At 39.3% G+C, this 12,067-nt stretch overlaps 1 protein-coding gene across 1 annotated transcript; it reads left to right on the top strand.

Annotated features, from left to right (window-relative positions):
• Window positions 1-277: 277 nt before the first annotated feature.
• Window positions 278-11,756, top strand: LOC128359975 (uncharacterized). The gene is made up of 11 exons (XM_053320289.1): window positions 278-399; window positions 2,493-2,589; window positions 3,568-3,629; window positions 4,818-4,837; window positions 6,375-6,466; window positions 6,964-7,186; window positions 8,182-8,294; window positions 8,406-8,517; window positions 9,462-9,663; window positions 10,624-10,953; window positions 11,627-11,756. Exons 1-11 carry the CDS (start codon window positions 278-280, stop codon window positions 11,754-11,756), a joined length of 1,503 nt encoding a protein of 500 aa, XP_053176264.1.
• The last annotated feature ends 311 nt before the right edge of the window (window positions 11,757-12,067 follow it).

The following is a 12,067-nucleotide window of genomic DNA, read 5'->3' as shown; positions in this document are numbered from 1 at the left end:
CAAATGTATGAAAATGACTAGGGCACAAATGGAAGGTGTTGTGCAATACCTTTTCGCTACCTTGTTTTTTTTATCATGTTTTATATTGAGTGTCAAACAATTTTGTTTTATCTATACAATGATGAATGAAACATCTGATCTCTTATCTCAGCATCCAGAGCAGCTGAAACTGAAACATCTGGGTGAGAGGTTAAGAGTTACTCACTTGATTCTCTGCTTGTTCAGGTTTGCTGGGAGAAGAGTCTGAGCAGCAGCATTGAGGCATTATAGAAATGTGATGGAGACTGAGAGTCTGCTGCCGAAGTCTAAATCAAAGAAGTTCAGAGGTCGGAAATATGTGTCTCTCATCATCATCATCATCATCATCACCTTCATCTGGCTCTATTACCTTACCCTCAGGTGGGTGAAATGACTTACTGGTCTAATCTGCTGCAAGGTGACAATGAATCATTTGTTTCATTTGACCAGCTCTGACTGTTGGATAGTATATGGCTCAGATATAGAGTATCAGGTCTACATAGAATAGAATATATAGTACTTTTTAGTCCTTATAAAAAGTTTACAGCAAAAGGAGGAAACATCAGTGTGAGTTAAATGTCACAACTACAGTGCTGTCTCTGTCCTGTTCATTTTGCATTACAGTAACATGTAAATTGTGCCCGGAGCAAAAGGCTGTTCCCCTTTTGCAGTTTGTAGATATAGGGATGTGTTTGAAAAGTCTATATATTATAAGCAAATGATAGAAGTACAAGACTTTAGTACAATATAGAGCTATAAATGTGTCATTCCTGCTATTAGTGTAAAGATTTACAGATTATGGGCCAGACTTGGCTGTGTGATGATAGTAGTAGGAGTCATTATATTTATATATTTATTTTAGGAGGTCTTGACTAAACCAACACGTGTGAGGAATCATAAAGGGGTTTTCATTTTTGGTAATGCAAAAGTAGTGAGTTACTTTTCTCGGAAGGTAATGCTGTAATGTAGCTAGTTTGCTTTTTAATGTCAAAAAGTAGTTCCTCAACACTGCTTATGATTATTATATCCCATTTCTGCGAAGCGTGGCCCGCTAGATGCTGTTAAATTCTACACAATGCACCTTTTTTAAATGTGTCAAAATCAAAACAAGGTCCAGGTCCATTCACTGTTCATATTTACCTTTCAGCCACCTGACACTGAATCTTGAATGCTGCTACCGGAGTTTTGTTCCAGATTATATTTACTCTCCTGTTTTCTAATCTGCCACCAGCTTGTGATCTGCTTCTTCCGACTGCCTCCGTGTTAATAGATTGTGAGCCGGTTTTTTGTTTTTTTGTGACCTGTCCTGCCTTTAGAGTTTGTAAATTTACAAAGTAAAATATATAATGGGTCATCATATGAAGTTTATTTATGGTTTTCCCTTAAATGCTTAAAAGGAAAAGGATAACTACTTTTTGTTACGACGCACTATCCCAAGGGCCTTTATGCCATTACACATATTATGAAAATGATTTTGAACAATACATTTTTATTTATGGTAATAACCGGTAAATATGAAACTAAAACATAGCAGCTACAATAAACTCGTATCTGTCTGTGTACTGCTCTGTAAACATTATCATTAATAGTGTTTTATATTCTGCATGAACTACACAGCCACTTACAGGCTTTTTAAAAAATAGTTACATCATTTATGACCTCAAATGGCCCGCAATCACAATTGCTTTTGTGGGTCTATCCCATCTCTATCTGACATGCTGCATAAAGTGCAGCAGGCTATAAACTCTCACTATTGACTGGACATGAAACTATATTCATATTCAACAAATCTATAAACCTTTTCTCTTGTGCAACAGTTATGCTTTGAATTTACAGGGGGGGGGTTATATACAGAACTGCTACTGTAATATACAGTTAAATACACTTAGTAACTTTAAAAGTGTATTCACTTAGCACGCATATGAACTCTATCTTTGGGAAATGCATGTAAATGATTTGCAGAATCACTTGTCTCAAGGGCTGTAGCAGGTGGCGAAAGCTGCCAATCCTGATTCACACATGTCTGTATGATCTTAATTATGAATCAATGTTGGGAATATAATCAAATATCAAAACGGATATATGAAAAATAAACGTTTAAAATGAAAGCCAACTTGTACTGCTGAGTTTACAGTTGAGGTCAACAAAGGTTTTAACAGCTTAAGATTAATATAGCAGTTGTATAGTTTTACTGTCTGTATTAAAAGATGTGCCAATAAGTCATTGTGGGATCAGGCACACATTGTAACGGGTGGAGGTGGTAGGACCCAGTTGCAGCACAGAACACCAGTGAGCAGTTTGAAAATGTCTTTATTACAGTCCGCTAGGTAACTGCACAGGTACAGACAGAATGTGTAGGGCAGCAGGCAGGGCTCAGGTTCCTCAAAGACAGAGTTGGCAGCAGGTAAGATAATGCCAGTAGCACTCATGGACATGAGGTTGACCAAGCTGGAAGTTCTGTGCTCTCCTGACAGGATCGAAGCTGGAGGACGCCACATAGCCACGAACAGGCAATACTCAAGGTCAGGGACAGAAGGCTGGTGTTTACCGGGGAAGCCACAAGGAGAGGAGGTTAAAAACAGTCTGTGAATTCGTGCTGGAAAGTCTGGCATAAGCAATACTATGACAATATGGCAAAGAGTCAGTGGACCACAAGAGTATATATATATATATATATATATATATATATATATATATATATATATATATATATATATATATATGCTGGCTTGATTACAGATGGGGTGCAGCTGAATGCCCAGGTGAATAGAGTTAACTGATGAGGTGAGTGTGGCTGATTAGCAGGAGTAGAGCAGGGGTGTGGTGAATGGAAATTTACCAGCAGCAGGAGATGAACAGAACAGACTGTGACACACATACATAAAGCCTTACATCACTCAGACATAAATGGATAGAAACCGGTTCCATATCAGTAATATGCCAGCTCTAACAGTAACCTGTAGTAAAAACAAACATCTCTTTCATCATGCAAACCAGAGCTATTTAACACATCACATGTTCCTGTAAACCATCATCGGCAGTCATCTGGGCCTTATCATTGTTATTATGAAACAGCAGAAATGTAATCAGTGATCAGTTTACAGGCTGTGTGTTTAGAACCGCTAAAGTGATGAATGATAAGATAAGTTTACAAATGCGCCTTTGATTGATCGCAGAGTAGACGCATATAAATCACACAACCAATACAGCTTTTGATGAAGCCCTGATGTAGATGAGAGTAAAAAGTCATGTAAAGGAGAAGGTTACATTTGACTGAAGGTTGTTTTTTTTTTAGGTTACTGTATGTTGCATTATTTAACTTTTTGTTTCAGTATTTACTCAAAACTAGGTCTTTTGTATCGAGAAGTTTGCTGGCTAATATCATTCATTTGTCAGTGCTTTTCAAAGGTCTTTCTCATCAGACAGCTAGTTGATTTTATAAGGTTCAGGGTACAGCTTCTTAGAAGAGCTCTCCATTAAAAAAAAATACACCTGAACATTTTTCATCCAAAAATCTGATTGTTATCTCACCCAAATCATTTATTGCAGGGAGCGTCAGATCATGGTGCCAAGACCAACCGGGCCAAGACCAATATGTGCAGAGAAAAAGGGTAAACTATCTGCTACCAAATGCTGCTCTCTGCTGAAGGCTGTGAGAATTTTAATGTGGTTTGATCTGTCTGTCAACTGTCCTAAAGAAAACCTTCCTCTGTCTGTTGTCATCAGCTCTTTTTTATTGACAATCATTCTTGGAGTATAAATATTTCTGTTTCTTGTAATATGTCTAATGTTTATAGATGGAATAACACTTATTGCATGGAAATCACCCTTTGGAAGTTGATGTAAGAGTAAAAAGGAGGATAAACATTGGATTTCTCCTCCAGTATATTATATGTTAATGACACCCAGTCACAAATTTGTGATGCTAGCCCAAAAAGCCCCTACGAAATTGATCGAATAACATAATTGGAAAGTCTAAAAGAAAGTGTTATCATGGTATTATGGTTCCAGTTTCAGTTGCTCTCTACAGAAGCTGTAAAATCTTGATGCTGATGTGCACATACACCTATTTCAATTGTTACCTCCACAGTCTCCACTTATTCAACACAGTAGTGACTCCAACCAAGCATCATTACAATTTTTCATGGTTACGTGTAGGAATTCATAAAATCTGGTGACGGTTAGGATAGGATCACTACAGTTTCAGCTCTCTTCTTTTCTTCTTCCTTTCTGGTTGATCTATGTTTGCTCACTTGTTTGACTTGAAACAGTCTTAAGACATATCTATTGTTAAATGATGAGTTCACCATTTTTCAAGTGTGTCTTAAAAAAAAACAGTCAGGAGCCAAGATAAACATTGAAACCTATTCTTGCTGTAATCATTCCTCCTGCTCATAAAAGTGATGGGGAACAAAATCCACAGTCCGCCTTCTGTGTGAAGATGTATTTAAAAGTTGATCTGAAGCTAATATTTTTGTTCCTATATGTACACCACACCTGATCAGAGAAACACTGTCTGAGGAAACACAAAGAGGGAATTTGATGCTAAAAAGAAGGACTATACAGTGCATCCAGAAAGTATTCACACCCATAATGACAAAGCGTAAGAGGTTTTTTAGACATTTTTCCAAATGTATTAAAATTAAAAAACTGAAATCCCATGTACATAAGTATTCACTCCCTTTTCTCAGTACTTTGTTGAGGCACCTTTGGCAGTGATGACAGCCTCAAGTCTTGGGTATGAAGCTACAAGCTTGGCACACATGTATTTGGGGTATTTCTCCCATTCTTCTCTGCAGATCCTCTCAAGCTCTGTCAGGTTAGATGGGGATTGTCGCTGCACAGCATTTTCAGGTCTTTCAAGAGATGTTCAATAAGGTTCAGGTTTGGGCTCTGGCTGGGCCACTGAAGGACATTCACAGACTTGTCCCGAAGCCCCTCCTGCATTGTCTTGGCTCTGTGCTTAGGGTCGTTGTCCTGTTGGAAGATAAACCTTCACCCTAGTCTGAGGTCCTGAGCGCTCTGGATCAGGTTTTCATCAAGGATCTCTCCTTACTTTGCTCTGTTTATCTTTCCCTAAATCCTGACTAGTCTCCCAGTTCCTGTTGCTGAAAAACATTCCCACAGTATGATGCTACAGTACCACCACCATGCTTCACTGTAGGGATGGTACTAGCCAGGTGATGAGAGGTGCCTGGTTTCCTCCAGACGTAACGCTTCGCATTCAGGCCAAAGAGTTCAATCTTGGCTTCATCAGACCAGAGAATCTTGTTTCACATGGTCTGAGAGTCCTTTAGGTGCCTTCTGGCAAACTCTAAGCAGGCTGCCATGTGCCTTTACTGAGTAGAGGCTTCTGTCTGGTTGCTCTACCATAAAGGCCTGATTCGTGGAGTGCTGTAGAGTGACCATCCGGTTCTTGGTCTCCCCCGATTGCCCAGTTTGGCGGCTAGCTCTAGGAAGAGTACTGGTGGTTCCAAACTTCTTTCATTTACGGAGCTCTTCGGGACCTTCAATGTTGCAGAAATGTTTTTGTACCCTTCCCCAGATCTGTGCTTCGAGGTCTACAGACAATTCCCTTGACTTCATGGCTTGGTTTATGCTCTGACATCCACTGTCCACAGTGGGAACTTATATAGACAGGTGTATGCCATTCCAAATCATGTCCAATCAATTGAATGTGCTACAGGTCGACCCCAATCAAGTTGTAGAAACATCTCAAGAATAATCAGTGGAAACAGGATGCACCTGAGCTCAGTTTTGACTGTCATGGCAAAGGCAGCGAATACTTATGTACATGCGCTGAAAATATGACTAACTCAGACTGCTGAAGCCTCCTATAAGCTTCACATTACTACTTTTGACTGTGTGGACACACTGTGGATTTTGATCACAATCACTTCCATTGAAAGCACATTTAAAGATGTTTTAATAGTCAGTATGAACAGAAAGAATGATTACAGTGTTTACAATACCTGATGAAATGTTGATAAAAGTTTCTCTCTGCAAAGGAAAAAGATGTGTACACTACTGCAAGAAGTTCAGCGTCACAGAAATTCAGTTGTGGCAGGAAATCAGTTTGGACATTTTAAGTAATACTGCCACACAATTATTTTTGCTTTTTCTTGCAAAAAAGTTTGGCTTCATTTTCTCAATATTTTGACCCATTTGTATTTTATGAAATGTCAGAAGGTTCCTAGATCCCTGCATTTATTACTGATAGAAAGTATGTTAAAATCCATGAAAATATGACCTGGATGATACCAAAATGATTTAACTGTGTGATCACTCCAGCTGAAAAGAAAACTGACAATGTCAAGAAATTAGGCATCAGCTTAATAACATTTTAATTTGTGCAGTTTCTCTGAAAGAACAGGTGGCCTTTATGGCTGTCAATGGGAAAAAGACGCTGCTGTTATCGGCTTATATGGAGCACCGCAAACAAAGACAGGTCAGTGAAGTGAGTTAGGTTAAAGCCTGTTTACACTGTTTGATTGTGTTCTGTTTCAATTTAACTCAATGTGTGACTCACCTGCTGGCAGTCGAGCTTTGGAGATCAAAGACTGAGCCTGAGTCTCACACAATGTGACCTGCAGTAAAAGTACACAATCACTGTCGTTGCATAGTTTAAAGGCGTCTTTAGAAACAGGTTGAACTACCCGTGGCACCCGTGGGTGCAACATGGCAATGATACAAGTGAATGTTAAAAGGGGTTAAAGAGATTTCAAGAGGCACTGTCTTCTAAAACTTTACTGAAAAAATACCTGAAATGTAATGCAATTTCCTTTTGTGTGCACAAATAATCAGTCACATTATCACATTATCTTATCAGTCTATCAATCATTCAAATTACTTTATTCAAATGGCAAAGATACACATTACTTTAAAGATAAATGTGAATAGCATATCCAAAGTCTGAGTCTTATTCTTTTCCTCTTGGTGTGCCAGGTTCATGTCATTTCCATTGTGCTGAGGAGCGAGGATCAAAACTATCACTGTAGCATTTGCTGCAACGAGAAACTGTACTTTTCTAAAGGTGTCGGCGATATCAACAGAGATCACTTTGACTTCTCATACGGCACAGCAGACATCATGTGTCCTCTTCCTAAAGGCTGTGAGACGCCCTCTCATATCGCTGTGACCAACAATGCCACCAGCTCTGGTACCGAAGGCTTCTTCATTATTACATTACTATAACTTGTGTCATATTATTTGGAGATAACAGGAGACAACAGGTATTTTAACAGTTCATGTTGTTATAATTTAAGTTGCAGATTGCTTTCTGGCTTTCTTAATCATATAAAACATCAAATGGCAGAAAACAATTGAAGGATTTAATTTAGTCAACGAATCTGTTCATTGTCAGCCTGATTCTGCCTTCTGTTGTAAATGGACTGTAATTATATAGCACTTTTCCAGTTGTTGTGACCACTCAAAGTGCTTTTAAATTACATGTCTCATTCACAGATTCACACCCATACATACACTGAGGGCAGGGGCTACCACACAGGGTGCCAACCTGCTCATCAGGAGGAAAGTAACCATTCATACACATTCTCACACTGTTGGCACAGCAATGACAGCAATTTGAGGTTAAGTATCTTGCCCAGGGAAACATCGACATATGCCATGTTGACACTGTATTTCTTTTATTTGTCAGGTGTTGTTTTGGTCTATTGCATTTGGGTCCACCTGCTCTCCTGTGACATTTTTTCCAGGATCTTTAGTGAATTTAACGATATGTAAAACAGCCCTATGTTCTCTCAGTTTAATAATTAAATAAAGAATTTCACCTGTCTTTCAAGCATTTTCATAGATGTAAAAAAAATAGCTTCGAGGCTTGAAGAATGGATGGAGACATTAAGTTGTCTGTCCTGCCCTTTCTCGTTAGCATGATATATCAGGAATGCCTTGACAGAATTGCTTCAAATTTGGTACCAATATCCACTGGGACTCAAAAATGAACTGATGAGATTTTGGTGATCAAAGGTCAGCAACGCATTATTTGCATTAGGGAACACAGGGCTGTGGGAACATAGGGATGCCTCCCCCCTCCTCCCGACATTTGGTTTCTTCCCTGGTGACGACTATTCAAGTGTTTTCAAACTTCAATGCAAATGTGACAATATATCTAAAACATATCTTTTTGTTTTTGTGGCCTCTTAGATTTACATGAGCTGGTATATTTGGAGGTAAAAAACCAAAACAAGAGTGATGCCTTACCTTACGACTTCACCGTCTGCATTTCCACCATGTTTAATTTTACTAATGTCCTACAGGTAACATCACTCGTTTATTTTCTCATGCATCCTGATCCAGACAGGCAGAAGAATGAAATAAGGAATATTTCTAAGCAAATTTTCATCCACTAATATTGTGTTGTATTGTAGTTGGTCCAGAGTTTGGAAATGGTGCAGTTACTGGGGGTGGACAGAGTTGCCATCTATAAGAGCGACTGCAGCCCTGAAACACAGCGTGTACTGGACTACTACACAAAAAAAGGTGGAGTATGGTGGTTTTGTTGTTGCTTTTGTTGTGTGTGATTTTGTGTGTTTCCTCCACCTCGACAGCGCTAGCAACTGCAGCAGAAATACTTCTATCTAAATAACTTTAGGAGGATTTGGAGGAAGTCCCTCGAAAACCTATATGAGGATGAAAGACTGTTCCAAAAATTTCCTCTGAGGTAAAAAATTAACTTCAGAGTTGTTGTAGGAGTGTTGAGGGGAAACACTTGGATGCACTTGGATGCCTTGCCCTCTTTTGTTCAATGGACCTGCCTGTTGTGGACTGTGGGACCACATCACCCAGTAAATTCTATCTATATTCACCAGAAGATTTAACGATAGTGAAACCAGTTAAATTGATTTAGCTCTTTGGAGTTTCACAGCTTTTATGTGTAATTTAGTATTTATTGAGCAGTCATGTAGCAATCTGCTGTTAAATTTAGATAAAGTTGAATTTATTGGGTGGATGAGGTCACCGTCATCCAGAGGAGGGCATGTAATCCATGTGCACGGACTGTAAATTCAGAGGCAGGTCTTAGAAATCTACCACATGACCCCAGGGGGACTCTGTAAAAAACTATTAAAATAAGAAAAGAAAAACACTGTTGGGATGAACTGGTCACAACCATTGGTTTTAAGGGTTCACTGGTCAAAAAGGTTGGGAACTTCTGAGCTGAGAAGTCTTAAATGCATAGTTTGACTGAATATAGATGGACATGTATTTGGGTTTTCTCTTGGAAAATAAGTCTAATTAAAATATTTTACATAATAATGTATTATGTGACAAGTTTTGATATTTACTCACAAAAACAGCTTAATTTGGGTTAAAATAAGTATACAGTTAAATGGTCATGTCAAAAGAAATCATTGTTGACTGTTGGAAGTCCAATATTATCTTTAAAATTATTATCTCTATTCAAAATTCTTCAAATGTCTCTTCAGGTTTAGTAGAGGTGATTCCTTGGACGATATCCAACCATCTGAAACCATCTCGCGGCTGGCTGCCTATGCATGGTCCAGGTGACATCCACTACTTCGGCCAGATCCCCGCTCTCACCGACTGTGTCTACAGATATATGTACCAGTCCAGATATGTGTCCCTGCAGGATATAGATGAGGTCATACTGCCTCAGTCTGTCAACAGGTAGACGTGAGAAAACGGTTTCTAAATGAGATATTTGACTTTTGATGAATTGTTTTGTAACTTGACATTACATGCAAAAAAATGTGCAAGCTGATCTACTAACATCCTTCAAATGAGCCAAAGATGTGCTGTCCATTTAGTACGTTTGCCATAATGAATATGCAGTATGGAGTCTCCTCCTAGTCGGACATGCTTAAAAGAACTCGAAAAGGGAGGCATCCAGGAGGCATTCTGACCAGATGCCCGAACCACCTCAGCTGGCTCCTTTCGATGCGGTGGAGCAGCAGCTGAGCCCAGACACTCTCCAGAGGAAACACAATTTGGCCGCTTATATCCACGATCTCATTCTGTTCATTTGCGCAGTTATTGTTAGATCACCCGCAAATCTGTTGCAATACACACAATTAAGTACCTTTTTTATTTGGGGTCTTAGTGAATCAGGCTCTATGAAGCAAAAAACTCTATGTTTACATCCGAGGCCTCAATGCTCAGCTCTGATTTTTTTAATTTTTTTTTTTATCTCATATTATTGTTTGTAAGTGACAAGAATAACAACAATAATGTCAAATTTGAGACAGTCAAGTCATAAATATGGATGTGGTGGTTTGTTTATATTTACTGTGAGGCTGCAGGGCACCAACACTGAATGACGATGACTGGCAACATATGTGAAGAAGTGAGACGTCCAAAAAACCCAATCAAGTCCAATCTGAGCGTTCTCACAGTGGTCGCACAGCCAGAGATCAGATCTAGGATTGCATATGCAAGTGGCCCAGATCTGATGTAAAAAAAATCTGTCCTCACTCACCTAGAGGTGAAAAAAATCAGTTTTGTGGCTGCTTAAGTGTGTCATGTGAACGTCGCTTTCATGTGCTTCTGAGCATTTACTAATTGTTTGTGTGCTGTTTGTAACTATAAAGTGTTTTAAAAAGTGTTACCTGTTCTTTTTTCTATCACCAGCTGGTCGGACTTGCTACCACAGCTGGAGAAGAAATATGGCGTTGACAAGTGCTACATGTTTGAGAATAACGTGTTCCCCAACAATGTCATGCTGCCTCTTCCAGCCTCCCTAAAGCAACCCATGGAAAGCCCCGGCTGGAAGAATGTGCCTGGGGTGAACATCCTGGCTCACCTCCACCATGAACCCATCATAAAAGAGACGCATTACAGCAACTTCAAGCTCATCGTTAACCCCCGAGCTGTCTTCCGACCTACCGTCCACGGACTGCTGAAGTCAGAGAAAGGCTGTGCCTGGGTTGACAGGAATATAGCTCGAATGTACCACACAAGGTAGACTGCTGGTCTTGTACTTCAAATGAAATCATATGTTCAACTAACAATTATTTTAATGACTGATTAATCTACTGATTGTTTTCTCAATTAATAAATCATTTGGTTAATAAAATGTAACCAAATAACAACAAAAACATCCCAATTGCAAGAGCTCTGAGTCCAAGATGACATCTTCAAATTAAAGTTTGGTCCAGAACTCAAAAAATAAATATATTATCATAGGCTGGTATGATTTTTCTTTATTAGGGTCCGCATTACTTTCCACAACGTGATTGATCGTCTTCCTGGGCTCCACACAACAGTAACAATACATTTAAAATCACATTCATCAATAAAACAAGAAAGAGCAAAACAAGCTAAATGTAAAGATTAATGTCAGTAACTCTGGCGCATGTTATCTCCAGTTTGTGTGTCTGACAAGCTTCTTGTTCTTTGCAGTAGGAATGACAGCAGAGGCTGATACATACTCTGTAATACTGAGGGCTTTTGACCCTTCAGGAAAAAAATGCAACTTCTCAGAAAAGTTGAAATAATTGTAACTGATGGTTGTGACATAAATCATGAAATAACCCGTCCAATTATTCTCTCAGATGCAGAGTTGCACAGTGAAGAAGAAATCAGCAGCTCATGTTGTGTATAACTGATGTGTTTCTGTTTTCTGTCTGTACAGAGCTGCAATACAAAAGCTGAAACCCGACCAGCTGATTTATGACGGCAGACTACTGAAGTACAGCGACCGCCTCCTGTCGGCTGTCAATACTGTTCTCAACGAGACCGGATTACTACCAAGTGAAGTCTAGTCAAATTGTTTGTATATAGTTCAATATCACAAAACACCCTCTGTCCTTAGATTTGATAGAGGAAAACTTGTGTGTGTGTGTGTGTGTGTGTGTGTAATGGGTCGAGGTGGTAGGACCCAATTGCAGCACAAACACACCACAGGTATAGTTGATGATGAACTTTATAGTAGATCATTGGCAAGTGTGATGGGGAACAGGAAAATAGCATCAAAGTACAGTTCATAAGGCCACCAAGACAGTAGCGGTGACACAGCAGGACTGTGATTAAACCTCGCACTGCAAAATGCACCAGAACGCCAGATAGTCACTTG

This window comes from Scomber japonicus, chromosome 6 (assembly GCF_027409825.1).
Source record: "Scomber japonicus isolate fScoJap1 chromosome 6, fScoJap1.pri, whole genome shotgun sequence".
NCBI classification, from domain to species: Eukaryota; Metazoa; Chordata; class Actinopteri; order Scombriformes; family Scombridae; genus Scomber; species Scomber japonicus.
The sequence above is the reverse complement of the archived record's forward strand: the minus strand, read 5'-3'. Positions and strand labels throughout refer to the sequence as shown.

Coding starts and splice junctions, on each gene's coding strand:
- LOC128359975 (XM_053320289.1), top strand. CDS start 278: ATGGAGACTGAGAGTCTGCTGCCGAAGTCTAAATCAAAGAAGTTCAGA. Junction 400..2,492: donor CTCTATTACCTTACCCTCAG/GTGGGTGAAATG, acceptor CTCTCCTGACAG/GATCGAAGCTGGAGGACGCC. Junction 2,590..3,567: donor GGAAGCCACAAGGAGAGGAG/GTTAAAAACAGT, acceptor CATTTATTGCAG/GGAGCGTCAGATCATGGTGC.